Source organism: Chiloscyllium plagiosum, unplaced genomic scaffold (assembly GCF_037043375.1).
Source record: "Chiloscyllium plagiosum isolate Xiang-an unplaced genomic scaffold, Cpla_swu_hap1 HiC_scaffold_2, whole genome shotgun sequence".
NCBI lineage: Eukaryota > Metazoa > Chordata > Chondrichthyes > Orectolobiformes > Hemiscylliidae > Chiloscyllium > Chiloscyllium plagiosum.
In genome coordinates, this window is record NW_028270140.1 from 60,142,596 (window position 1) to 60,168,404 (window position 25,809).

A 25,809-nucleotide genomic window follows, 5' to 3' on the forward strand; every position below is an offset into this window, starting at 1 on the left:
AAAACCCACAAGTGATCACTCTTCTACTTCCCATTAGCGCCTTTGGTTAATTTAGTGCTTTTGTTCAATGCTATTAAAGTGGCTCCAGCAGGAAAGCTATTAGGAGCTACCGACTCTCTGAGTGATGCTGCAGATGGCTTTGCAGGACAGTCTCAAGTAGATCTGGTCATTTTGGATTGCACTACTTTGGCTAGGCAGTAGCATCTGTGCTGATATGCAAGAATATGAGTGGAAAGACAGTGTTGAGAACATGAATAGAGCCATATTCAGAGCAAAGGTAAGGTGCTTCAGCAATATTTGTAATCTGTTCGAAAACAATCTGAACAGTAATATCTGCATCAATGATGGCAGCAGATTCAAACCATATGTTAGCAATTTGAGGCTTGATAATCTCAGCATGAGCTCCCACCTTAGCATGCAGATATTAGCTTCTGCTTAAGTTGCAATGGAAGCTCTGAAGCTGAGATACAGTCAGTTCTGCTATAACGTGTGTTTCTCCAATGCAAAATAGCTTTAACGCGATTGAAGAATTTAAACTATTATTTGTAAAACAGGCAATTTAGCATGGCCAATTCACCTAACCTGCACATAGAGTCATAGAGATGTACAGTATGGAAACAGATCCTTCGGTCCAACCCGTCCATAACAACCCAATCTGTCCCACCTGCCAGCACCTGGCCCATATCCCTCCAAACTCTTACTATTCATGTAGCCATCCAAATGCCTCTTAAATGTTGCAATTGTACCAGCCTCCACCACTTCCTCTGGCAGCTCATTCCATACATGTACAACTGTGAAAAAGTTGCCCCGTAGGTCTCTTTATATCTTTCCCCTCTCGCCCGAAACCTATGTCCTCTAGTTCTGGACTCTCCGACCTCAGGAAAAAGACATTGCCTATTTACCCTATCCAAGCCCCTCATAGAACAATACAGCGCAGAACAGGTCCTTCGGCCCTCGATGTTGCGCTGGCCTGTGAACTATTCTCAGCTCGTCCCCCTACACTATCCCAAAATCATCCATGTGCTTATCTAAGGATTGTTTAAATCTCCCTAATGTGGCTGAGTTGACTACATTAGCAGGAAGGGCATTCCATGCCCTTACCACTCTGCGTAAAGATGATATCTGTCTTAAATCTATCACCCCTCAATTTGTAGTTATGCCCTCTTGTACAAGCTGACGTCATTATCACAGGAAAACGTCTTTCACTGTCTACCCTATCTAATCGTCTGATCATCTTGTATGTCTCGATCAAATCCCCCCTTAGCCTCCTTCTTTCCAATGAGAACACACCCACATCTCTCAGCCTTTCCTCATAAGACCTTCCCTCCAGACCAGGTAACATCCTGGTAAGTGTCCTCTGCACCTTTTCCAATGCTTCCACATCCTTCCTGTAATGGAGCAACCAGAACTGTACACAATATTCCAAGTGTGGTCGCACCAGCATTTTGTATAGTTGTAGCATTATATTGCGATTCCGGAACTCAACCCCTCTACAAATGAAACCTAACAGCGGATGCCTTCCTTAACAGCACTATCCACCTGGGTGGCAACTTTGAGATCTGTACACATGGACTCCAAGATCCCTCTGCATATCCACACTACCAAGAGTCTTTCCACTGACCCAGTACTCTGCCTTCCTGTTATTCTTCCCAAAGTGCATCATCTCATATTTAGCTGCATTGAACTCCATTTGCCACCTCTCAGCCCAATTCTACAGTTTATCCAAGTCCCCCGCAATCTGTAACATTATTCCAAACTGTCCACTACTCCGCTGACTTTAGTCGTGTGCAAATTTACTAATCCATCCACCTGTGCCTGCGTCTAAGTCATTTATAAAAATGACAAACGGCAGTGGTCCGAAAACAGATCCCTGTGGCACACCACTAGTAACTGGACTCCAGACTGAATATTTTCCATCAACCACCACTCGCTGTCTTCTTTCGGAAAGCCAGTTTCTAATCCAAATTGCTAAATCACCCACAATTTCATGCCTCTGCATTTTCTCCATCAGCCTACCATGTGGAACCTTATCAAAGGCTTTTTCTGAAGTCCATGTATACCACATCAACTGCCCTACCCTCATCTACATGCTTGGTCACCTTCTCAAAAAACTCAGAGGTTTGTGAGACATGACCTGCCCTTGACAAAACCATGTTGACTATCTGAAATCAAATTGTTGCTTGCTAGATGATTATAAATCTTATCTGTTATAATCCTTTCCAAAACCTTTCCTACAACAGAAGTAAGGCTCACTGGTCTATAATTACCTGGGTCATCTCTGCTGCCCTTCTTTAACAAGGGCATAACATTTGCAATGCCCCAGTCCTCAGGTACTAAACCTGTAGACAATGATGACTCAAATATCAAAGGCAAAGACTCTGTTATCTCCTCCATAGCTTCCCAGATAATCCTCGGGTATCTGTATATGGAGGTTGGTGGGGTGGTAGGTGAGGACCAGTGGGGTTCTGTCCTGGTGGCGGTTGGAGGGGCGGGGATCAAGGGCGGAGGAGCGGGAAGTGGAGGAGATGCGGTGGAGGACATCGTCGATCACGTCTGGGGGGAAATTGCGGTCTTTGAAGAAGGAGGCCATCTGGGTTGTACGGTATTGGAACTGGGAGCAGCTGCGGCGGAGTCAAAGGAATTGGGAATATGGGATGGCGTTTTTACAGGGGGCAGGGTGGGAGGAGGTGTGGTCTAGGAGTTGGGAGGTCGTATGGCGGCTGTACAGGACATTGGTTAAGCCACTGTTGAAATATTGCATGCAATTCTGGTCTCCTTCCTATCGGAAAGATGTTGAGAAACTTGAAATAGTTCAGGAAAGATTTACAAGGATACTGATCATCCCTTTCTTATTTCTCAGTTCCACCCAAATAACTTCCCTGGATGTATTTCTGGGAATATCCTCCCTCAGCACAGCTGAAATGCTATCTCTTATCAAAAATGCCACTCCCCCTCCTCTCTTGCCTCCCTTTCTATCCTTCCTATAGCATTTTTATCCTGAAACATTAAACTGCCAGTCCTGCCCATCCCTGAGCCATGTTTCTGTATTTGCTATGATATCGCAGTCCCATGTTCCTAACCATGCCCTAAGTTCATCTGCCTTCCCTGTTAGGCCCCTTGCATTGAAATAAATGCAGTTTAATTGATTAGTCCTACCTTGTCCCTGCCTGCCCTGACTGTTTGACTCACTTCTCTTCTCAACTCTACCAGTCTCAGATTGATCTCTTTCCTCACTAAATCCCTGAGTTGCACTCCCCCACCTTACTACTTTAAATCCTCCCAAGCAGTTCTAGCAAATCTCCCTGCCAGTACATTTTACCCCTTCCAATTTAGGTGCAATCCGTCCTTTTTGTACAGGTTACTTCTACCCCAAAATGTGAATCCTTCCCCCATACACCAGCTGCTCAGCCATGCATTCATCTGCTCTATCCTCCTATTCCTGCCCTCACTAGCTCATAGCACTGGGAGTAATCCAGATATTACTACTCTCGAGGACCTCCTTTTTAAATTTCTGCCTAACTCTCTGTAATCTCCTTTCAGAATCTCAACCTTTTCCCTTCCAATGTCATTGGTTACAAGGTGGATAATGACCTCCTGCTGGCCCCTCTCCCCAGTGAGAACATTCTGCACCCTCTCTGAGACATCCTTGATCCTGGCACCAGGGAAACAACACACCATTCTGCTTTTTCTCTGCTGGCCACAGAAACGTCTGTCTGTACCTTGGACTACAGAATCCCCTAACACAATTGATCTCTTGGAAGCCGATGTACCCCTCGTTGTATTAGAGCCAGTTTCAATACCAGAAACTTGGCTATTCGTGCTACGTTCCCATGAGAATCCAGCACCCCCTACATTTTCCAAAACAACATACCTGTTTGAAATGGGTTTATCCACAAAAGACTCCTGCACTAGCTGCCTACCTCTGTTACCTTTCCTGGAGTTAACCCATCTATGTGACTGTATCTGAGACCTTTCCCCCTTCCTACAACTGCCATCCATCACATACTGTTGCTGTTGCAAATTCCTCATTGCTTCTAACTGTCTCTCCAACTAATCCATTCGATCTGATAAGATTCGCAGCCAACAGCATTTATGGCAGATATAATCCACAGTAACCCTTAAACTCTCTTTAAACTCCCACATCTGACAAGAAGTACATATCACTCCATTAAAGGCCATTTTTGCTTCTTCACAACCTACAAACCCAGAAAATAACACCTTCTTATTCCTCTACCAACACTGCCCCAGGTTAAATGAATAGTTATGGCTTATATTTTAAATTTAATCAAGAGACATATCTCCAAAAACATCATCAAGAAAGAACTTACTCTATTCACTACTGCAGATTCTCTGTAGGCCAGACTTAAAACAATGATTAACTTATCTGATTCTGTGCTGTGAACTTTGCCCAACAGTTCCTCCAAGGTCAGTTGTGAATTTCACTATTTGATCATTTTCCCAGATGCCCTCTCATGTCCAGCGATACACAAATTCAAACAGCAAAGGCAGTAACTGTGCAGGTTCTCTCTCTCTCTCTCTCTCTGCAATGACCTCACCATGTGCTTCCTTTCTCTGTTCTTCTCCCTTTTAAAACTGCTGTTGTTTTGACTTTTTTCTCCAAAGTTCCAAAACAATGCAACAGTATATAAAACAGTAATTGCTGCTCCTGGAATTCAAGGAAATCACCTCCAACACCTAAAATACCTCAAAAAAGGAGCAGCTGTTACAGCCAGAAATTTTTCGCATCCTCCATCTTGGATTACTCAGAATCCTCTCTCATCTTTGCTCTGTGGAATGAAACCGGAGCACTTGGTGCAAACCGATGCAGACACTAGGAGAATGTGCAAAGACCACACAGACAGGCATCTGAGGCTGGAATCGAAGTTGGGTCCCTGGTGCTGTGAGGCAGCAGTGCTAAACACTGAGCCACCGTGCCAAAGTGAGATAAATTAAAGGCAAAATCCAAAGAGGTTCTTTAGGTATATTAAAGAAAACCTAATAACTAGAGAGTGAATAGAACCCCTCAAGGACCAATGGACATGTATGTGTAGATGATGGGTGAGGTCCTCCATGAATATGTCTCCTCTGTGTTTACCGTGAAGAAAGACATAAAGACTTGGGAAGTTAGTGGTAATGTTTTGGGGTCAGTACATATCACAGTAGAGAAGATGTTGGACGTAATAGAATGTATGAAGGTGGATAAATCTCCTGGTCCTGACCAGATATATCCAAACACTGCTAGATGCTGGAGAAGATATTTTGGGAGCTATGATTGATATTTTTGCATCATCATTAGCTGTGGGTAATGTCCCGGAAGACTGGAGAGTAGCAAATGTTGTGCCTTTATTAAGGTAGGGCTGCAAAGAAAAACCTAGGAGCTATAGACCAGTAATCCACAGTAATCTGTGGTGGGTAAGTTGAAAAGATTCTGATAGGTTTAGGTAAAGGTTTGTAGCTCGGGTGCCAGTTGTCATGGTTATGGATATGTTCGCTGAGCTGGGATGTTGATTTGCAGATGTTTTGTCACTTGTTTAGGTGACATCTCCAGGGCTTTGGAGCCCCCTTTGGAGCGTTGCTGTACTCTCTCTTCTCGAATTTATTTGCTTCCGTTTCTGCTACTTCGATTGCTCGTTCTGGTTGTTCGTTGTAGTGGCCGGTATATTGGGTCGAGGTCAATGTGCTTGTTCGTAGAGTCCGTGGATGAGTGCTATGCTTCTAGGAATTCTCTGGCTGTCCTATGTTTAGCCTTTGATCGTTGTGTCCTCCCAGTTGAATTTATGGTCCCTGTCATCTGTGTATATGGCTACGAGGGACAGCTGGTTGTGGCGTTTAGTAGCTAGTTGGTGCTCATCGATGCAGATTGCTAGTTGTCTGCCTGTGTGTCCCATGTAATGTTTCATGTAGTCTTTGCATAGAATCTTGTAAATGACATCAGTCTTGCACATGATGGGTATATGGTCTTTTGTCCTGGTGAGTTGTTGTCTCAATGTGGCTATCAGTTTGTGGGCTGTCATGGATCCCAGTGAGCAGAGACGTCTGGCTATCAGTTTCCGCTATCAATTTCCAAGACATTTTATGTAAGGTAGCCTGGAACAGTAGTAGACCCACCAACTTTAAGGGCATTTAAATGGTCATTGGCTAAACCTATGAATGAAAATGAAATAGTGTAGGATAGATGAGATTCAGATTGGTTGCACAGGTCAGCGCAATATCGAGGGCCAAAGGGCCTGTACTGCACTGTAATGTTCTATGTTCTATAGCCTGGCTACAGAGTTAGGTCGTGGCATGTCCTCGTTGTGTTGTTAGTCTGTTAAGCATCTGCGAATGAAGTTGCGGTGATATCCATTAATGTTGAAGACTCTAGAGGTGTACTTCTTCCCTTTGTAGATTGGGAGTGCTGCATTGTGTTGTAGCCCTTTCGAACAGGGTCCTAATGCAGCTTCTCTTGTGTGTGTTTGGGTGGTTGCTGTTGTAATTCAGGACCTGGTCTGTGTGTGTGGCTTTTCTGTACACTTCTGTGGTGCATTCACCGTTCGGTGTTCTTCGTACCATCACTTCCAGGATAGGGAGTTGTTTGTTGGTTTCCTCCTCTGTCGTAAATCTGATCCCTGTGAGCATGATGTCGATAATGGGGTGGCACAGTGGCTCAGTGGTTAGCACTGTTGCCTCACAGCACCAGGGACCCCGGTTCAATTCCCGCCTCGGAGTGTGGAATTTGCACATTCTTCCTGTGTCTGCATGGGTTTCCTTCGGGTGCTCCGGTTTCCTCCTACATCCAAAGATGTGCAAATCAGGTGAATTGGCCACGCTAAATTCCCCGTAGTGTTAGGTACATTAGTTAGGGGTAAATATAGGATAGGGGAATAGGTCTGGGTGGTTTACTCTTCGGAGGGTCGGTGTGGACTTGTTGACCCAAAGGGCCTGTTTCCATAATCTAATCGTAATCCAGTGTGTGTTCTCAATTTCTGCTCTCTTAATGATAACAAAAGTGTTGTCTACATATCTGATCCAGAGTTTGGGTTGGATTTGTGGTAGGGCTTTTTGTTCCAATCTTTGCATCACTGCTCCTGCTATGACCCCAGAGATGGGTGAGCTCATTGATCGGATGTCATCAAGCACAGGTCTAGTAGTTTAAGCATGCCGTCCTTGTTGATAGGTTCCATGTCATATTGTCTGTTCTGCCTGTCCAGGAGCTTGGCTATTGTCACTCTGGCTCGAGTTTAGTCAATTGAAGTGAACAGTGCCGAAACGTCAAATGAGACCATTGCTTCATCCTTGTCTACATTGATGTTCTTGATGTCGTCTAGGAATTCCTGTCAACAAGGACGGCGTGCTCAAACTACTAGACCTGTGGTTGATGACACATTCAGCAACCAAATATATGAACAGATCAATGGAACACCTATGGGCTCACCCATCTCAGGGCTCATAGCAGAAGCAGTGATGCAAAGATTGGAACAAACAGCCCTACCACAAATCCAACCCAAACTCTGGATCAGATACGTAGACGACACCTTTGTTATCATTAAGAAAACAAAAATTGAGAACACACCAGATTATCAACATCATGCTCATAGGGATCAGATTTATGAGAGAAGACAAAACCAAAAATCAACTCCCTATTCTGGATGTGATGGTACAAAGAACACAGAACAGTGAATGCACCACAGAAGTGTGCAGGAAAGCTACACACATGGGTGGTTGTTGTTGTAATTCAGGAACTGGTTGATGTGTGTGGCTTTCTTGCACACTTCTGTGGTGCATTCACCGTTCTGTGTTTTTTGTACCATCACATCCAAGATAGGGAGTTGATTTTTGGTTTCAGCTACAACACACTGCAGCACTCCTGACCTACGAAGGGAAGAAGAACACTGCTACAGAGTCTTCGTCAAGAACACATATCCCCACAACTTCATCCAAACAACATGACGAGGACATGTCACGACCTAACTCAGTGGCTAGGCTACCTTACATTTAAAAAAAAGTTTCAGAGCTGACAGCCAGACTTCTCTGCCCACTGGGATTCATGACAGCCCATAAACCGACAGCCAGACTTCTCTGCCCACTGGGATTCATGACAGCCCATAAACCGACAGCCACACTCAAACAGCAACTCACCAGAACAAAAGACCCTATACCCATCATGTGCAAGACTGACATAATTTGCAAGATTCCATGCAAAAGCTGCATGAAACAGTATATAGGCAGACAACTAGTAATCCAAATCCATGAGCACCAACTAGCCACTAAACATCACAACCAGCTGTCCCTAGTAGCCATACACACCAATGTCAGGGATCACAAATTTGACTGGGACAACACAACAATCATAGGACAAGCTAAACATAGGACAGTCAGAGAATCCCTCGAAGCATGGCACTCATCCATGCACTCTATCAACAAGCACATTGGCCTTGACCCAGCATACCGGCCACTACAATGAACAGCCAGAACCGGCAACTGGAAGTAGCAGAAACCGAAGCAAATAAATTCTAGAAGACATAGTCTCTGGATCTCTTAGCAGCGCTCCTCAGGATGCTCCAAAGTACTTAAGACGTCACCTTAGACAGGGGACAGATTGTTTGAAACTTCCCAGCTCAGCAAACATGCCCACAACCACAATAGTCTGAGATAAGATATACATGCATTTGGAAAGATGGGGTTTGAATCAGAGCAGTCGGCACAGCTTTGTGCATGAGAGATCATGCGTCACAAATTTGTTAGAATTCTTTGATGAAGTGACCAGGAAGGTTGATGAGGGCAGGTGGTAGACGTAACCTATATGGATTTTAGTAAGTTCTTTGGTAAGATTCCACATGGTAGGCTGATCTGGAAGGTTAGAGCACATTGAATCTGGGGAAGCTGGCAAATTGGATACACAGTTGGTTTGATGGTAGGAAGCAGAAGACAATAGTGGAGGATGCTTGTCAAACTGGAGACATATGACTAGTGGAGAGCCTCAGGAGTTGCTGCTGGGTCCATTGCTGTTTATTATTTATATCAATGATTTGGATGAGAATGTACAAGGCACAATTAGTAAGCTTACAGATGACACTAAAATAGGTGGTATTGTTTGCAGTGAGGAAGGTTATCAGAAATTGCAGCAGGACCTTGATCAGCTGGGGAAGTGGGCCAAGAAATGGCAAATGGAGTTTAATAGAGATAAATATGAGATCTTATAGTTTGGAAAGTCAAATCAAGGTAGGCATTTCATGGTGAATGGTAGAGCTTTAAGGAGTTTAGTGGAACAGAGGGACCTTGGGGTTCAGGTGCACGGTTCTCTGAAAGTGCAGTCACAGGTAGACAGGGCAGTGAAGAAGGCTTTTGGCATACTGACCTTCATCTGTCAGGGCATTGAGTATACTAGTGGAAAATTATGTTGCAGTTGTACAGGACTTTGGTGAGAATGCACTTGGAGTATTATGTTTAATTTTGATCACCCTGCTATGAGAAGGATGTTATTAAACTGGAAAGAGTGGAGAAGAAATTTAAAATGATATTGCCAGGACTCAAGGGTCTGAGTTATAGGGAGGGGTTGGGCAAGTTAGGACTTTTTTCTTTAGAGTATAGGAGACTCTGAGGGATCTCTTAGAAGTGTATAAAATCATGGGAGGCATAGATAGGGTGAATGCACTCAATCTTCCCTCAATCAGGGTTGAGGAATCGAGGACTAGAGGGCATCAGTTCAATGTTGGAAGGGAAAGAATAAGAGAACCTGAGCTACACCTTTTTTAACACAGGGTGTTACACATATGGAATAAGCTGCCAATGACATTGTTGAGGCAGGTACACTAACAACATTTAAAAGGCATTTGGACAAATACGTGGATAGGAAAAATTTAGAAGGATATGGGCCAAATGCAGGGAAATGGTGTTAGCGTAGGTGGACATTTTGTTCAGCATGGACCAGTTTGGGCTAAAAGGCCTGTCCCCATGCTGTAGGACTCCATGACTGACATTCTTATCCTATGAAAACCAAACATTGAGTGAACAGGGCACAAAACTTTGACCATTTAATAGGTTTCCTATCAGTGACTCTTGCATGTGGACATCTGGTATTTTCTGATTATCTTTTTAATGAGACGATATTGACTAATCAGGCTGTGAAATTGATGATGGTTGAATGTGTTGGTTCAGTATATATGGAAAGTGACTTTTTCAGTCACAGTTATTTTATAATTTGCACTGATGGAAATACTGTTGAGGTGGATTAAGTCAAATGTCAGATCAAAAAGTATTAGTCAGAAAGATGTACAGCATGGAAATAGACAACCTGTCCATGCCGACCAAATATTCTAACCCAATCTAGTCCCACCTGCCATACCCGGCCCATATCTCTCCAAACCCTTCCTATTCATATATCCATCCAAATGCCTTTTGAACGTTGCAATTGTACTAGCCTCCACCACTTCCTCTGGCAGTTCATTCCATACACGTACCACCCTCTGCCCCTTGGGTCTCTTTTATATCTTCCTCCTCTCACCCTAAACCTATGCCCTCTAGTTCTGGACTCCCCCACCCCAAGGAAAATACTTTGTCTATTTATCGTATCCATGCCCCATATTAATTAGAAAGGACATAACACTATTTTTCTTGTGTGTATAATTTTGGTCAGAACTATAAATATGTCTTAATAAATTAATCTTTGGTTAAGATATATATTGATGTCTTTATTTTTGAAAAAAAATGCTGTCAACTGTTTGTTCCTTTACAGGTTGATTTGAAAACTGGTTTAGCAATAGAAGAGGCCTGTTATGCTCAGGTATGAGTTTTAATAGTTTATATTTCTGTATTCTGTATATGTGAGTGTACTTTATCTGTGTGCACAGTTAAGAGAAAACAAAACATTTTCTAATAATATTTCATAATATAATAGAATAACGAAACCAATTAATTGTTTCCAATACTAACTTCACACATGATGACAGTTCAATGTTGCATATAAAATGCGACTTTAATTCTGAACCTAAAACCAAACAGATTGTCAGAAAACAATGCAAACTCAATGGAGCATTAATTTAGGATCTTCACAGACTTTTGTATCCCTACAAATAACTTATATTTTTAAAGTGAAAAAAACCCGTGTAGATGCAGAACCATTGTGTTTTGCACTTTTACTTTGCATTTTTATGTTTCCCTTAGTTACTCCTTCATCAAGTACCATTTCTGCCGAAAAGCTGTTTACCTGTTCCCTTTGCCACTTTGTAATAAATTGTTTGAAAGTGTTCTTCTTTATTTCAGGATCACCCTGGTTTCTGCTCGGAATAAGTACAGTTGAGATTGCTACTTAGCCACCCTATTTTATGAATATTATTGTTCATTGTTATTGTTGTGTTACTCTTGATGGAAATGTCTGTGTGGTGCACCAGTTTGCCATTCAAAATAACTGTGAAGTACTTTATAAACACAAGAAAAATAGTGTTATGTCCTTTCTAATCAATACTTGTTGGCCCTATCTCTTAAAGACATCAAGATTCATTTGTTGAAGACTATGAAGTTATCTAGAAAATATTGAAGGAAAAACATTCCTTCTACAGGGTTTACCTCAATGACAACTCATCACTATCCAAGCATAATGCAACCAAAATATTCACAGGACTGCAAGCTCAGAGAGAGATGCATGATCCTTTGTTGAAACAGAAAGTAGACAACTTTAGTCATATGCAGACCATGAAGACTGGTAGAAGTTTGACAATTCTCTGAAACCTGTCTAGGATTCATCACTAATCCTTGGTGACGATGAGTCAACTCTGCTCACTGAAGTAAATCCAAATTTTTGAAAAAACTTAATTCAGTGTTGATCCAGCAATCAAGCTGCTGCAGGTTATCAGTAACTGTTCCCTTGGTAACCCTCTGTTGTCCATGCTTTGGACACTTCGACCAGTTTCTACATAAATTCATTTTACACAGGTACTAGAACAGAAACTTCAGCAGGGGCTGTTATCATAGAATGCCTAATGTGCAGAGAATAGCTATTCAGAACACCAAGTTTGCACCGACACTCTGAAGGGCATACTTTACTAGTGAAATGAACAACTGGAGACGATTTGCAATTCAACGCAGTTTTATTCATAAAATACACTAAAGATGCAAAAGGGTCCGAACGGCTGCATATGATGTAAAACCTTGCTCTTTTGCAATAAAACTCCTGATTCTTACATTAATTACTCTACCAGTCGCAATATTATGTGTTTGTCACAATCCATATCTAAACCACTTCGAGATACCAGACTAGGACTAGATACAACCTATACAGTTGAAATTGGTCAGGCTGTTTAATCTGATGAACTTGGCAAGTCTTGCAAGTGGTCATCCTCTGTTTCTCACCAGGTAGTTGAAGCTCTGCTGTCAGGCCTGGTTCAGTCTTTACTGAGGGGATAGCTGCTTCTTATTCCTCCCTGTTGTACCATTCAGCTGTTCTCTGTCCCTAAACTTTAAGGTCAAAATCGTCGCGTCCAATAGATCCCCTCACTATGCATGGTCATGACTCAGCAAGTCTGCTTGTTAAACTCCAATACACAAACCAGTCTTGTTTTCCAGGGCAAGTCTGGACACGTCGTTGTCTGCTTTTGTCTTATGCGGATGCTTTATGCTTGACCGCTCCTGAAAGTTTCATTGCGTCTGACTGTTCAAGTTGCCCATTCTGGTTTCAAACCTTGCCATTCAGGCCCTGGGCTATCTGACCACAGTAGCATTAGCAAAATAGAATCACATGACTCCTACCTTGTTCTCCCACTAGGCAGCACCTGGGCCTTAGGCTGACCGCTCATTAAAACTATAAACTATACAGCAATTGAAAATACAAATATTAACACTAACAAATAAATACCATTGTCAGTGCATGATTTGGAGATGCCGGTGTTGGACTGGGGTGTACAAAGTTAAAAATCGCACAACACCAGGTTATAGTCCAACAGGTTTAATTGGAAGCACACTAGCTTTCGGAGTGCCGCTCCTTCATCAGGGCTCAATCCTAACGCACGAATTTATAGCAAAAATTTAGTGTGATGTAACTGAAATTATACATTGAAAAATGGATTGTCTGTTGAGTCTTTCATCTGTTTGAATACCATGATAGTTTCACTTCTTTCATGTGTAAATCACAAAACCTTTTTTTTAAAAGTTGCATTCGCGGGTTAGCTGTTAACAATATGTGACAGCTAGACAATATGTTGAAGGTGTTAGCCCCTCTGTGTTTTCTGTCTATGCCTTGATTCTAATCTAAAAAGTGAGATAACAGAGTTTTACATGAATTCATGCAGTTTTTGAGCAAAGTACAATGTAACTCTGCAAGTACAAATTCACCCCACAAAATATATGTGTGCATGTGGGTCTCTGTCTGTCTGTCTGTGCGTGTGTGTCTGTCTGGGTTGGGGGTTGTGAGTGAGAAAGTGCATGTGTGTGTGTAATGAGTGTAGAGTGTCTTAAGTCTGTGAGGAAGTGCATGTGGGAGTGTGTGTGTCTGTAAGGGTGTGTGTGGGTGTCTGTGTGCGGTTCTGTGTATATGTGTGTCCATGTGTATGTGTGTATAGGAGTGCCTGTGTGTGTGTGTGTGTGTAGGAGTGTCTTGTGCAATGATGGTCACCTGTAATGTGACATGAACCCAAGGTCCCGGTTGAGGCCCTCGCTATGGGTATGGGTATGGAATTTAGCTATCAGCCTCTGCTCTGCCACTTTTCGCTGCTGCCTGGCCCAAAGTCCACCTTGGAAGATGATCACCCGAAGGTCCGAGGTCCAATGTCCTGGACCACTGAAGTGTTCCCCAACTGGGAGGGAACACTCCTGTCTGTTGATTGTTGTGCCCATTCATACGTTGTCGTAGCCTATGCTCGGTTTCCACAATGTACCATTCCTTAGGGCATCCTTGCCTGCAACGTATAAAATTGACAACGTTGGCTGAGTCTCAACTTCTGCCTCACCACCAAAATGGACCCATTGGTTCTTGCAGCAGACACGGAGGAGTACATCAGACGAATGAGAATCTGGGAATTCTTTCAAGGTGCCAGCAGTGATCCCAATGAGTCCACTGATGAACTGAAACAGTCATCACAGGGATCTGTAGAGGAATGACCAAAGAAGGTGTCAACTTGGACCCCACCGGAGGGCCGCTGCCCTGGGCTTGACATGTATGCTTAAACCGTCAGGAAATATATAAATGCCAGATTCATCAGCCGTACGCACAAGGTAGAGCAAAACATCACCCGTTCACACGCAATGCCATCCAGGCTCTCAAAACGTTATCATCAAACCAGCAGATAAAGGAGGAGCCATTGTCATTCAGAATAGAACTGATAACTGCAAGGAAGTGTACCGACAACTGAACAACCAGGAACACTACTGGCAACTACCAGCTGATCCAACCAAAGAACATGCCAGTGAATTAAACACATTGATCAGAACTTTGAATCCAGTCCTTCAGCGTTCCCTACGCGCCCTCATCCCACGTACTTCTCGTGTAAGTGACTTTTACTGCCTTCCAAAGGTACACAAAGCCAACACAACAGGACGTACCATCGTATCGGGAAATGGGACCATATGTGAGAATCTCTCCGGCTATGTGGAAGGCATCTTGAAACCTATTGTACAGGGGATCCCCAGCTTCTGTCGCGACACTACGGATTTCTTACAGAAACTTAGCACCCACGGACCAGTCGAACCAGGAACATTCCTCATCACAATAGACGTTTCTGCACTCTGCACCAGCATCCCCCACAATTATGGCATTGTGGCAACAGCCTCAGTACTCAACAACTGCTAATCTCCAAACACCATCCTACAATTCATCCACTTTATCCTTGATCACAACATCTTCACCTTTGACAACCAGTTCTTCATCCAGACACATGGAAGAGCCATGGGGACCAAATTAGCACCTACTTGCACCGCCTACTTGCGGAACGTTTCAGGGAACACCTCTGGGACACCCGCACCAACCAACCCAACCGCCCCGTGGCTGAACACTTTAACTCCCCCTCCCACTCTGCCAAGGACATGCAGGTCCTTGGCCTCCTCCATCGTCAGACCCTGGCCACACGACGCCTGGAGGAAGAGCACCTCATCTTCTGCCTAGGAACCCTCCAACCACACAGGATTAGATTAAATTACTTACAGTGTGGAAACAGGCCCTTCAGCCCAACATGTCCACACCGACCCACCGAAGTGCAACCCACCCATTCCCCTACATTTACCTCTTTACCTACCATTACGGGCAATTTAGCATGGCCAATTCACCTGACTTGCACATCTTTGGACTGTGGGAGGAAACCGGAGCACCCGGAGAAAACCCACGCAGACACGGGGAGAATGTGCAAACTCCACACAGTCAGTCACCTGAGTCGGGAATTGAACCCAGGTCTCTGGCGCTGTTAGGCAGCAGTGCTAATCACTGTGCCACCGTGCCGCCCACAATGTAGATGAATGTACAGGATGAATGTACATTTCTCCAGCTTCCTCATTTCTCCTCCCCCCACCTTATCTCAGTCCCAACCCCTGGATTCAGCACCGTCTTCTTGACCTGCAATCTTCTTCCCAACCTCTCCGGCCGATCACCCTCACCCTCACCTCCTTCCACCTATTGTATTCCTAGTGCCCCTCCCCCAAATCCCCCCCCCACCCCCCACCTTTTATCTCAGCCTGCTTGGCACACCAGCCTCATTCCTGAAGAAGGGCTTATGCCCGAAACGTCGATTCTCCTGCTCCTCGGATGCTGCCTGGCCTGCTGCGCTTTTCCAGCACCACACTTTTCAACCCCAATATGCCAGCATTTTTATGCACAGGTTCGAACAAGACTTGTTCTCTATGCAGGATCTCCAACCAACATTATACACCAGGTACATTGACTACATTTTCTTCCTCTAGACCCATGGCGAGGAGTCACTGACATCAACAAGTTTCATCCCACCATCAAACTCACCATGGACTACTCTCGACTATCTGTCTCATTCTTGGACACATGCATCTCCATCAAGGATGGACACCTCAGCACCACTCTACCGCAAACCCACAGACAACCCCTCACAATGCTATACTTCAGCTTCCACCCAAAACATATTAAAACAACCATCCCCTATGTACAAGCCCTACGCATACACCGGATCTGCACAGATAAGGAGAAACGTGACAGACACCTGGAAGTATTCAGGGATGCCCTCACAAGAACGGGGTACGATGCCCAACTCATCGACCGCCAGTTCCGACGTGCCACAGCAAGGAACCGTAATGACCTCCTCAGGAGACAGGCACTTGCTGCAACTGACAGGGTACCCTTCATTGTCCAGTACTTCCCAGGAGCTGAAAAACTACACCATGTTCTCCGTGACCTGCAACACATTATCAATGAGGATGAGCACTTCACCAAGACCTTCCACACACCTCCACTACTTGCCTTTAAACAACCGCCAAACCTCAAACAGGTCATTGTTCGTAGCAAGCTGTCCGGCTCTCAGGACAACTCCATACAACCCTGTCACGATAGGCGCTGCAAGACGTGTCAGAGTGTGGACATAGATACCACCATTATGCGTGGGGACACCTCCCACCTTGTACGTGGCAGGTACTCATGTGACTCAGCCAATGTTGTCTATCTTGTACGTTACAGGCAAGGATGCCCAGAGGCATGGTACATTGGGGAAACCGAGCAAAGGCTACGACAACGGATGAATGGGCACCACACAACAATCAACAGACAGGAGTGTTCCCTCCCAGTTGGGGAACACTTCAGTGGTCCAGGGCATTCGACCTTGGACCTTCGGGTGACCATCCTCCAAGGTGGACTTCGGGACAGGCAGCAGCGAAAAGTGGCCGAGCAGAGGCTGATAGCTACGTTCCATACCTATAGCGAGGGCCTCAACCGGGACTTTGGATTCATGTCACATTACAGGTGACCACCATTGCACTATACATACATACAGACGCTCCGACACACACACACACACACACACGGACACACAAATATACAGGCGCGCACACAGACACCCACACACACCCTTACAGACACACACTCCCACATTCACAGATGCACCTCCTCACAGACTTCAGACACTCTACACTCACTACACACACACATACACTTTCTCGCACTGACAACCCCGAACCCAGACAGACACACACACACAGACAAAGACCCACATGCACACATATATTTTGTGGGGTGAATTTGTACCTGCAGAGTTATATTGTACTTTGCTCAAAAACTGCTTGAATTCATGTAAAACTCTGAGTTCAAAAATTACATGTATTCATGTAAAACTCTGTTATCTCAATTTTTAGATTAGAGTCATAGAGTCATAGTGATGTACAGCATGGAAACAGACCCTTCGGTCCAACCTGTCCATGCCGACCAGATACTTGCGGAGCGTTTCAGAGAACACCTCTGGGACACCCGGACCAACCAACCCAACCACCCCGTGGCTCAACTCCCCCTCCCACTCCAACAAGGACATGCAGGTCCTTGGACTCCTTCATCGACAGACCATAGCAACACGACGGTTGGAGGAAGAACGCCTCATCTTCCGCCTAGGAACCCTCCAACCACAAGGGATGAACTCAGATTTCTCCAGTTTCCTCATTTCCCCTCCCCCCACCTTGTCTCAGTCAAATCCCTCGAACTCAGCACCGCCTTCCTAACCTGCAATCTTCTTCCTGACCCCTCCGCCCCCACCCCCACTCTGGCCTATCACCCTCATCTTGACCTCCTTCCACCTATCGCATTTCCAACGCCCCTCACCCAAGTCCCTCCTCCCTACCTTTTATCTTAGCCTGCTTGACACACTTTCCTCATTCCTGAAGAAGGGCTCATGCCCGAAACGTCGATTCTCCTACTCCTTGGATACTGCCTGACCTGCTGCGCTTTTCCAGCAACACATTTTCAGCTCTGATCTCCAGCATCTGCAGTCCTCACTTTCTCCCAACACCTATACTCAATACTCTGACCAATAAAGGAAAGCATACCAAATGCCTCCTTCACTATCCTATCTACCTGTGACTCCACTTTCAAGGAGCTATCAACCTGCAATCTTCTTCCTGACGGTGGGCGGCACGGTGGCACTGTGGTTAGCACTGCTGCCTCACAGCGCCAGAGACCTGGGTTCAATTCCCGCCTCAGGCGACTGACTGTGTGGAGTTTGCACGTTCTCCCCGTGTCTGCGTGGGTTTCCTCCGGGTGCTCCGGTTTCCTCCCACAGTCCAAAGGTGTGCAGGTCAGGTGAATTGGCCATGCTAAACTGCCCGTAGTGTTAGGTAAAGGGTAGATGTAGGGGTATGGGTGGGTTGCGCTTCGGCGGGGCAGTGTGGACTTGTTGGGCTGAAGGGCCTGTTTCCACACTGTAAGTAATCTAAAAACCTGCACTCCAAGGTCTCTTTGTCCAGCAACACTCCCTAGGACCCTACCATTAAGTGTATAAGTCCTGCTAAGATTTGCTTTCCCAAAATGCAGCACCTCGCATTTATCTGAATTAAACTCCATCTGCCACTTCTCAGCCCATTGGCCCATCTGGTCCAGATCCTGTTGTAATCTGAGGTAATCCTCTTCGCTGTCCACAACACCTCAAATTTTGGTGTCATCTGCAAACTTATTAACTGTACCTCTTATGCTCACATCCAAATCATTTATGTAAATGAAAAAAAGTAGAGGACCCAGCATCGATCCTTGTGGCACTCCACTGGTCACAGGCCTCCAGTCTGAAAAACAACCCTCCACCACCACCCTCTGTCTTCTATCTTTGAGCCAGTTCTGTACCCAAATGGCTAGTTCTCCCTGTATTCCATGAGATAATCAGTCTCCCATGGGGAACCTTGTCGAATGCCTTACTGAAGTCCATATAGATCACATCTACTGCTCTGCCCTCATCAATCTTCTTTGTTACCTCTTCAAAAAACTCAATTAAGTTTGTGAGACATGATTTCCCACGTACAAAACCATGTTGACTATCCTTAATCAGTCCTTGCCTTTCCAAATACATGTACATCCTGTCCCTCAGGATTCCCTCCAACAACTTGCCCACCACTGAGGTCAGACTCACTGGTCTGTAGTTCCCTGGCTTGTCTTTTCCACCCTTCTTAAACAGTGGCACCATGTTTGCCAACCTCCAGTCTTCCGGCACCTCACCTGTGACTATTGATGATACAAATATCTCAGCAAGAGGCCCAGCTTCCCACAGAGTTCTCGGGTACACCTGATCAGGTCCTGGGGAGTTTTCCACTTTTAATCATTTCAAGACATCCAGCAGATCCTCGTCTGTAATCTGGACATTTTACAAGATGTCACCATCTATTTCCCTCAGTCTATATCTTCCATATCCTTTTCCATGGTAAATACTGATGCAAAATATTCATTTAGTATCTCCCCAATTTTCTGTGGCTCCACACAAAAGGCCGCCTTGCTGATCTTTGAGGGGCCCTATTCTCTCCCTAGTTACCCTTTTGTCCTTAATATATTTGTAAAAACCCTTTGGATTCTCCTTAATTCTATTTGCCAACACTATCTCATGTCCCTTTTTTGCCCTTCTGATTTCTCTCTTAAGTATATTCCTACTTTCTTTTAACTCTTCGAAGGATTCACTCGATCTCTCCTGTCTATACCTGACATATGCTTCCTTCTTTTTCTTAACCAAACCCTCAATTTCTTTAGTCTGCCAGCATCCCTATCCCTACCAGCCTTCCCTTTCACCCTGACAGGAATATACTTTCTCTGGGTTCTTGTTATCTCATTTCTGAAGGCTTCCCATTTTCCAGCCGTCCCTTTACCTGCGAACATTTGGCTCCAATCAGCTTTTGAAAGTTCTTGCCTAATACCGTCAAAATTGGCCCTTTTTGAATTTAGAACTTCAACTTTTAGATCTGGTCTATCCTTTTCCATCACTATTTTAAAACTAATAGAATTATGGTCGCTGGCCCCAAAGTGCTCACCCATTGGCACCTCAGTCACCTGCCCTGCCTTATTTCTCAAGAGTAGGTCAGGTTTTGCACCTTCTCTCGTAGGTACACCCACATACTGAATCAGAAAATTGTCTTGTACACACTTAAGAAATTCCTCTCCATCTAAACCTTTAACACTATGGCAGTCTATGTTTGGAAAGTTAAAATCCCTACCATAACTACCCTATTATTCTTACAGATAGCTGAGATCTCCTTACATGTTTGTTTCTCAATTTCCCTCTGACTATTCAGGGTTCTATAATATAATCCCAATAAGGTGATCATCCCTTTCTTATTTCTCAGTTCCACCCAAATTAATTCCCTGGATGTATTTCCGGGAATATCCTCCCTCAGCACAGCTGTAATGCTATCCCTTATCAAAAATGCCACTCCCCCTCCTCTCTTGCCTCACTTTCTATCCTTCCTGTACCATTTTTATCCTGGAACATTAAGCTGCCAGTCCTGCCCATCCCTGAGCCATGTTTCTGTAATTGCTATGATATCGCAGTCCCATGTTCCTAACCATGCCCTGAGTTGATCTGCCTTCCCTGTTAGGCCTCTTGCATTGAAATAAATGCAGTTTAATTGGTTAGTCCTACCTTTTCCCTACCTGCCCTGACTGTTTGACTCATTTCTGTTCTCAGCTGTACCCGTCTCAGATTGATACCTTTCCTCACTATCTCCCTGCCTCCCACCTCCCCACCCCCACCTTACTAGTTTAAATCCTCCCAAGCAGTTATAGCAATTTTCCCTGCCAGTATATTAGATCCCTTCCAATTTCGGTGCAATTCTTCCTTCTTGTACAGGTCACTTCTACTGCAAAAGAGATTCCACTGATCCAAAAACGTGATTCTTTCTCCCATACACCAGCTCCTGAGCCATGCATTCATCTGCTCTATCCTCCTATTCCTGCCCTCACTCAATCGTAGCACTGGGAGTAATCCAGATATTACTACCCTTGAGGACCTCTTTAAATTTCTGCCTAACTCTCTGTAATCTCCCTTCAGAATCTCAATCATTTCCCTTCCTATGTCTTTATTTGCAATGTGGACAATGACCTCCTGCTGGCCCCTCTCCTCTGTGAGAACATTCTGCACCCTCTCTGAGACATCCTTGATCCTGGCACCAGGGAAACAACACACCATTCTGCTTTTTCTCTGCTGGCCACAGATATGTCTGTCTGTACCTTGGATTACAGAATCACGAATACAATTGATCTCTTGGAAGCCGATGTACCCCTCGTTGTATTAGAGCCAGTCTCACTACCAGAAACTTGGCTGCTCGTTCCCCTGAGAATCCATCACCCCCTACATTTTCCAAAACAGCATACCTGTTTGAAATGGGTATATCCACAAAAGACTCCTGCACTCGCTGCCTACTTCTCTTACCCTTCCTGGAGTTAACCCATCGATGTGATTGTATCTCAGACTTTCCCCCCTTCCTATAACTGCCATCCATCACATACTGTTGCTGTTGCAAATTCCTCATTGCTTCTATCTGTCTCTCCAACCGATCCACTCGATCTGATAAGATTCGCATCCAGCAGCATTTATGGCAGATATAATCTGCAGTAACCCTTAAACTCTCTTTAAACTCCCACATCTGACAAGAAGTACATATCACTGCAAAGGCCATTTTTGCTCCTTCACAATGTACAGACCCAGAAAATACCCATGTCTTATTCCTCTACCAACACTGCCCCAGGTTAAATTAATAGCTATGGCTTATATTTTAAGTTTAATCAAGAGGCTTATCTCCAAAAAACACATAATCAAGAAAGGACCCACTGTACTCACTAATACAGCCTTTCTCTTGGACAGACTTAAAACAACAATTAACTTATCTGATTCTGTGCTGTGAACTTCGCCCAACAGTTCCTCCAAGGTTAGTTGTGAATTTCACTGTTTGTTAATTTTCCCAGATGCACTCCGATGTCCAGCGATACACGAATTCAAACAGCAAAGGCAGTAACTGTGCATGTTCTCTCTCTCTCCTACACTGTCCTCACCATGTGCTTCCTTTGTCTGCTCTTCTCCCTTTTAAAACTGCTGTTGTTTTGACTTTTTTTTCCCCAAAGTTTCAAAACAATGCAACAGCATATAAAACAGTAATTGCTGATCCTGGAATTTGAGGAAATCACCTCCAACACCTAAAATACCTCAAAAAAAAAAGCAGCTCTTAGAACATAGAACATAGAACAATACAGCACAGAACAGGCCCTTCGGCCCACGATGTTGTGCCGAACATTTGTCCTAGCTTAAGCACCCATCCATGTACCTATCTAATTGCCGCTTAAAGGTCGCCAATGATTCTGACTCTGCCACTCCCACAGACAGCGCATTCCATGCCCCCACCACTCTCTGGGTAAAGAACCTATCCCTGACATTCCCCCCTATACCTTCCACCCTTCACCTTAAATTTATGTCCCCTTGTAACACTCTGTTGTACCCGGGGAAAAAGTTTCTGACTGTCTACTCTATCTATTCCTCTGATCATCTTATAAACCTCTATCAAGTCACCCCTCATCCTTCGCCGTTCCAATGAGAAAAGGCCTAGCACTCTCAACCTATCCTTGTACGACCTATTCTCCATTCCAGGCAACATCCTGGTAAATCTTCTCTGCACCCTCTCCAAAGCTTCCACATCTTTCCTAAAGTGAGGCGACCAGAACTGCACACAGTACTCCAAATGTGGCCTAACCAAGGTCCTGTACAGCTGCAACATCACTTCACGACTCTTGAATTCAATCCCTCTGCTAATGAACACTAATACACCATAGGCCTTCTTACAAGCTCTATCCACCTGAGTGGCAACATAGACCCCAAGATCCGTCTGCTCCTCCACCTTACTAAGAACCCTACCGTTAACCCTGTATTCCGCATTCTTATTTGTCCTTCCAAAATGGACAACCTCACACTTGACAGGGTTGAACTCCATCTCCCACTCCTCAGCCCAGCTCTGCATCATATCTAAGTCCCTTTGCAGCCAACAACAGCCCTCCTCACTATCCACAACTCCACCAATCTTCGTATCATCTGCAAATTTACTGACCCACCCTTCGACTCCCTCTTCCAAGTCATTAATAAAAATTACAAACAGCAGAGGACCCAGAACTGATCCCTGCGGAACTCCACTTGTAACTGGGCTCCAGGCTGAATATTTATCATCTACCACCACTCTCTGACTTCGACCGGTTAGCCAGTTTTCTTTCCAACTGGCCAAATTTCCCTCTATCCCATGCCTCCTGACTTTCCGCATAAGCCTACCATAGGGAACCTTATCAAATGCCTTACTAAAATCCATGTACACCACATCCACTGCTCTACCCTCATCCACATGCTTGGTCACCTCCTCAAAGAATTCAATAAGACTTGTAAGGCAAGACCTACCCTTCACAAATCCGTGCTGGCTGTCCCTAATTAAGCAGTGTCTTTCCAGATACTCATAAATCCTATCCCTCAGTACCCTTTCCATTACTTTGCCTACCACCGAAGTAAGACTAACTGGCCTGTAATTCCCGGGGTTATCTCTATTCCCTTTTTTGAACAGGGGCACAACATTCGCCACTCTCCAGTCCCCTGGTACCACCCCCGTTGACAGTGAAGACGAAAAGATCATTGCCAACAGTTTTGCAATTTCCTCTCTTGCTTCCCACATAATCCTAGGATATATCCTGTCAGGCCTGGAGGACTTGTCTATCTTCAAGTTGTTCAAAATGTCCAACACATCTTCCTTCCTAACAAGTATCTCTTCTAGCTTACCAGTCAGTTTCACACTCTCCTCTTCAACAATACGGTCCCTCTCGTTTGTAAATACTGAAGAAAAGTACTCATTCAAGACCTCTCCTATCTCTTCTGACTCAATACACAGTGTCCCAATACTGTCCTTGATCGGACCTACCCTCGTTCTCGTCATTCTCATGTTTCTCACATACACATAAAATGTCTTGGGGTTATCCTTGATCCTATCCGCCAAAGATTTTTCATGCCCTCTCTTGGCTCTCCTAATCCCTTTCTTCAGCTCTCTTTTGGCTATCCTGTATCCCTCCAATGCTCTGTCTGAACCTTGTTTCCTCAACCTTATGTAAGCCGCCTTCTTCCTCTTTACAAGACATTCAACCTCCCTCGTCAACCAAGGTTCCCTCACACGACCATCTCTTTCCTGCCTGACAGGTACATACATACCAAGGACACGTCGTATCTGTTCCTTGAAAATGTTCCACATTTCCACGACATCCTTCCCTGACAGCCTATGCTCCCAACTTAATCTCCTCAGATCCTGTCTTACAGCATCGTATTTACCCTTCCCCCAATTGTAAAACCTACCCTGTTGCACGCACCTATCTCTCTCCATAACCAAGGTGAAAGTCACAGAATTGTGGTCACCAACACCAAAATGTTCACCCACTAACAAGCCCATCACTTGTCTTACTGCCAGAAATTTTTCCCGTCCTCCATCTTGGATTACCTAGAATCCTTAGAATCGATCTGAACATCATGGTATAGACAGAGAACACAGTGGGCTAACACCTTCAACATATTGTCTAGCTATCACCATTGTTAACAGCTAACCTGAGAATGCAACTTTTAAAAAAAAAAGGTTTTGTGATTTACACATGAAAGAAGTAAAACTATCAGGGTATTCAAACAGATGAAAGACTCAACAGACAATCAGTTTTTCAATGTATAATTTCAGTTACATCACACTGTAAATTTTTGCTATAAATTCTGTGTGTTAGGATTGAACCCTCCACTATCACCTGATGAAGGAACGACGCTCCGAAAGCTAGTGTACTTCCAATTAAACCTGTTGGACTATAGCCTGGTGTTGTATGATTTTTAACATTGTCAGTATAGGTATCATTAGAAAGTGCAGTTTGGCAAATGGTCAGCTTATATTGTTGCTACCCCTATGAATCTGTGAGCACTCTTCTGTGTTCTTGCTTAATATAATCTGGCATTCTAATGTTTGAAACGTTCCTTTTTCACCAGGCAAGCTTGACAATGAGTACAGCTATGTAAACCAGAGTGAACAGAATGAAAAGGACCATCACATGTGATAAGATCTGAACTTTTATGTTTATACCACAGACACAAAAATGATCCCACCAAGTGGTAGCCTTAATCTCCAAGATATCTTAGAGTCATAGAGTCCTACAGCATAGAGACAGGCCCTTTGGCCCAAATGGGTCCAATCCGACCAAAATGTCCATCCACACTAACCCCATTTCCTTGCACTTGACCCATATTCTTCTAAACCTTTCCAATCCACGGATTTGTCCAAATGTCTTTTAAATGTTGTTAATATACCCGCCTCAACCACTTCCACTGACAGTTCATTCCATATGCATACCACTCTCTAAAAACATTGCCGCTCAGGTTCCCCTTTATTTTTTCCCCCTAACCTTAAACTGATGCCCTCTAGTCCTCGATTTCCCAACCCTGAGAAAAAGACTGAGTGCATTTACCCTCTTCTACAAGATTCCCTCCTCAGTCTCCTAGACTCCACAAAGAAAATCATCCTAGCTCTTTCTATAACTCAGACCCTTGAGTCCTGGCATCATCATTGTAAGTTTCTTCTGCACTCTTTCAAGTTTAATAGAATCCTTCCTATGGCAAGGTGACCAAAACTGCATACAATACTCCAAGTGCGGCCTCAATAATATCCTGTACAGCTGCAGCATAGCTTCATAACTTGTATACTCAATGCCTGATGGATGAAGGTCAATGTGCCAAAAGCCTTCTTCACTGCAGATGCTTGAAACCAGATTTTGGATTAGTGGTGCTGGAAGAGCATAGCAGTTCAGGCAGCATCCGAGGAGCAGCAAAATCGACGATTCGGGCAAAAGCCCTTTCCAGAGCAGCCAACCATGTGGAATCTTATCAAAAGCCTTAC

The 25,809-nt window shown here is 44.4% G+C and overlaps 1 protein-coding gene across 4 annotated transcripts in view; it reads left to right on the plus strand.

Annotated features, from left to right (window-relative positions):
* Positions 1-25,809, plus strand: part of auh (AU RNA binding methylglutaconyl-CoA hydratase) — a 340,890-nt gene that overhangs the window by 291,523 nt on the left and 23,558 nt on the right. For all 4 annotated transcript variants that reach the window (XM_043714150.2, XM_043714142.2, XM_043714131.2 and 1 more), the window contains one exon: positions 10,715-10,762. In XM_043714150.2, coding sequence (XP_043570085.1) covers positions 10,715-10,762 — 48 coding nt within the window. The remainder of the gene's footprint in view (positions 1-10,714; positions 10,763-25,809) is intronic.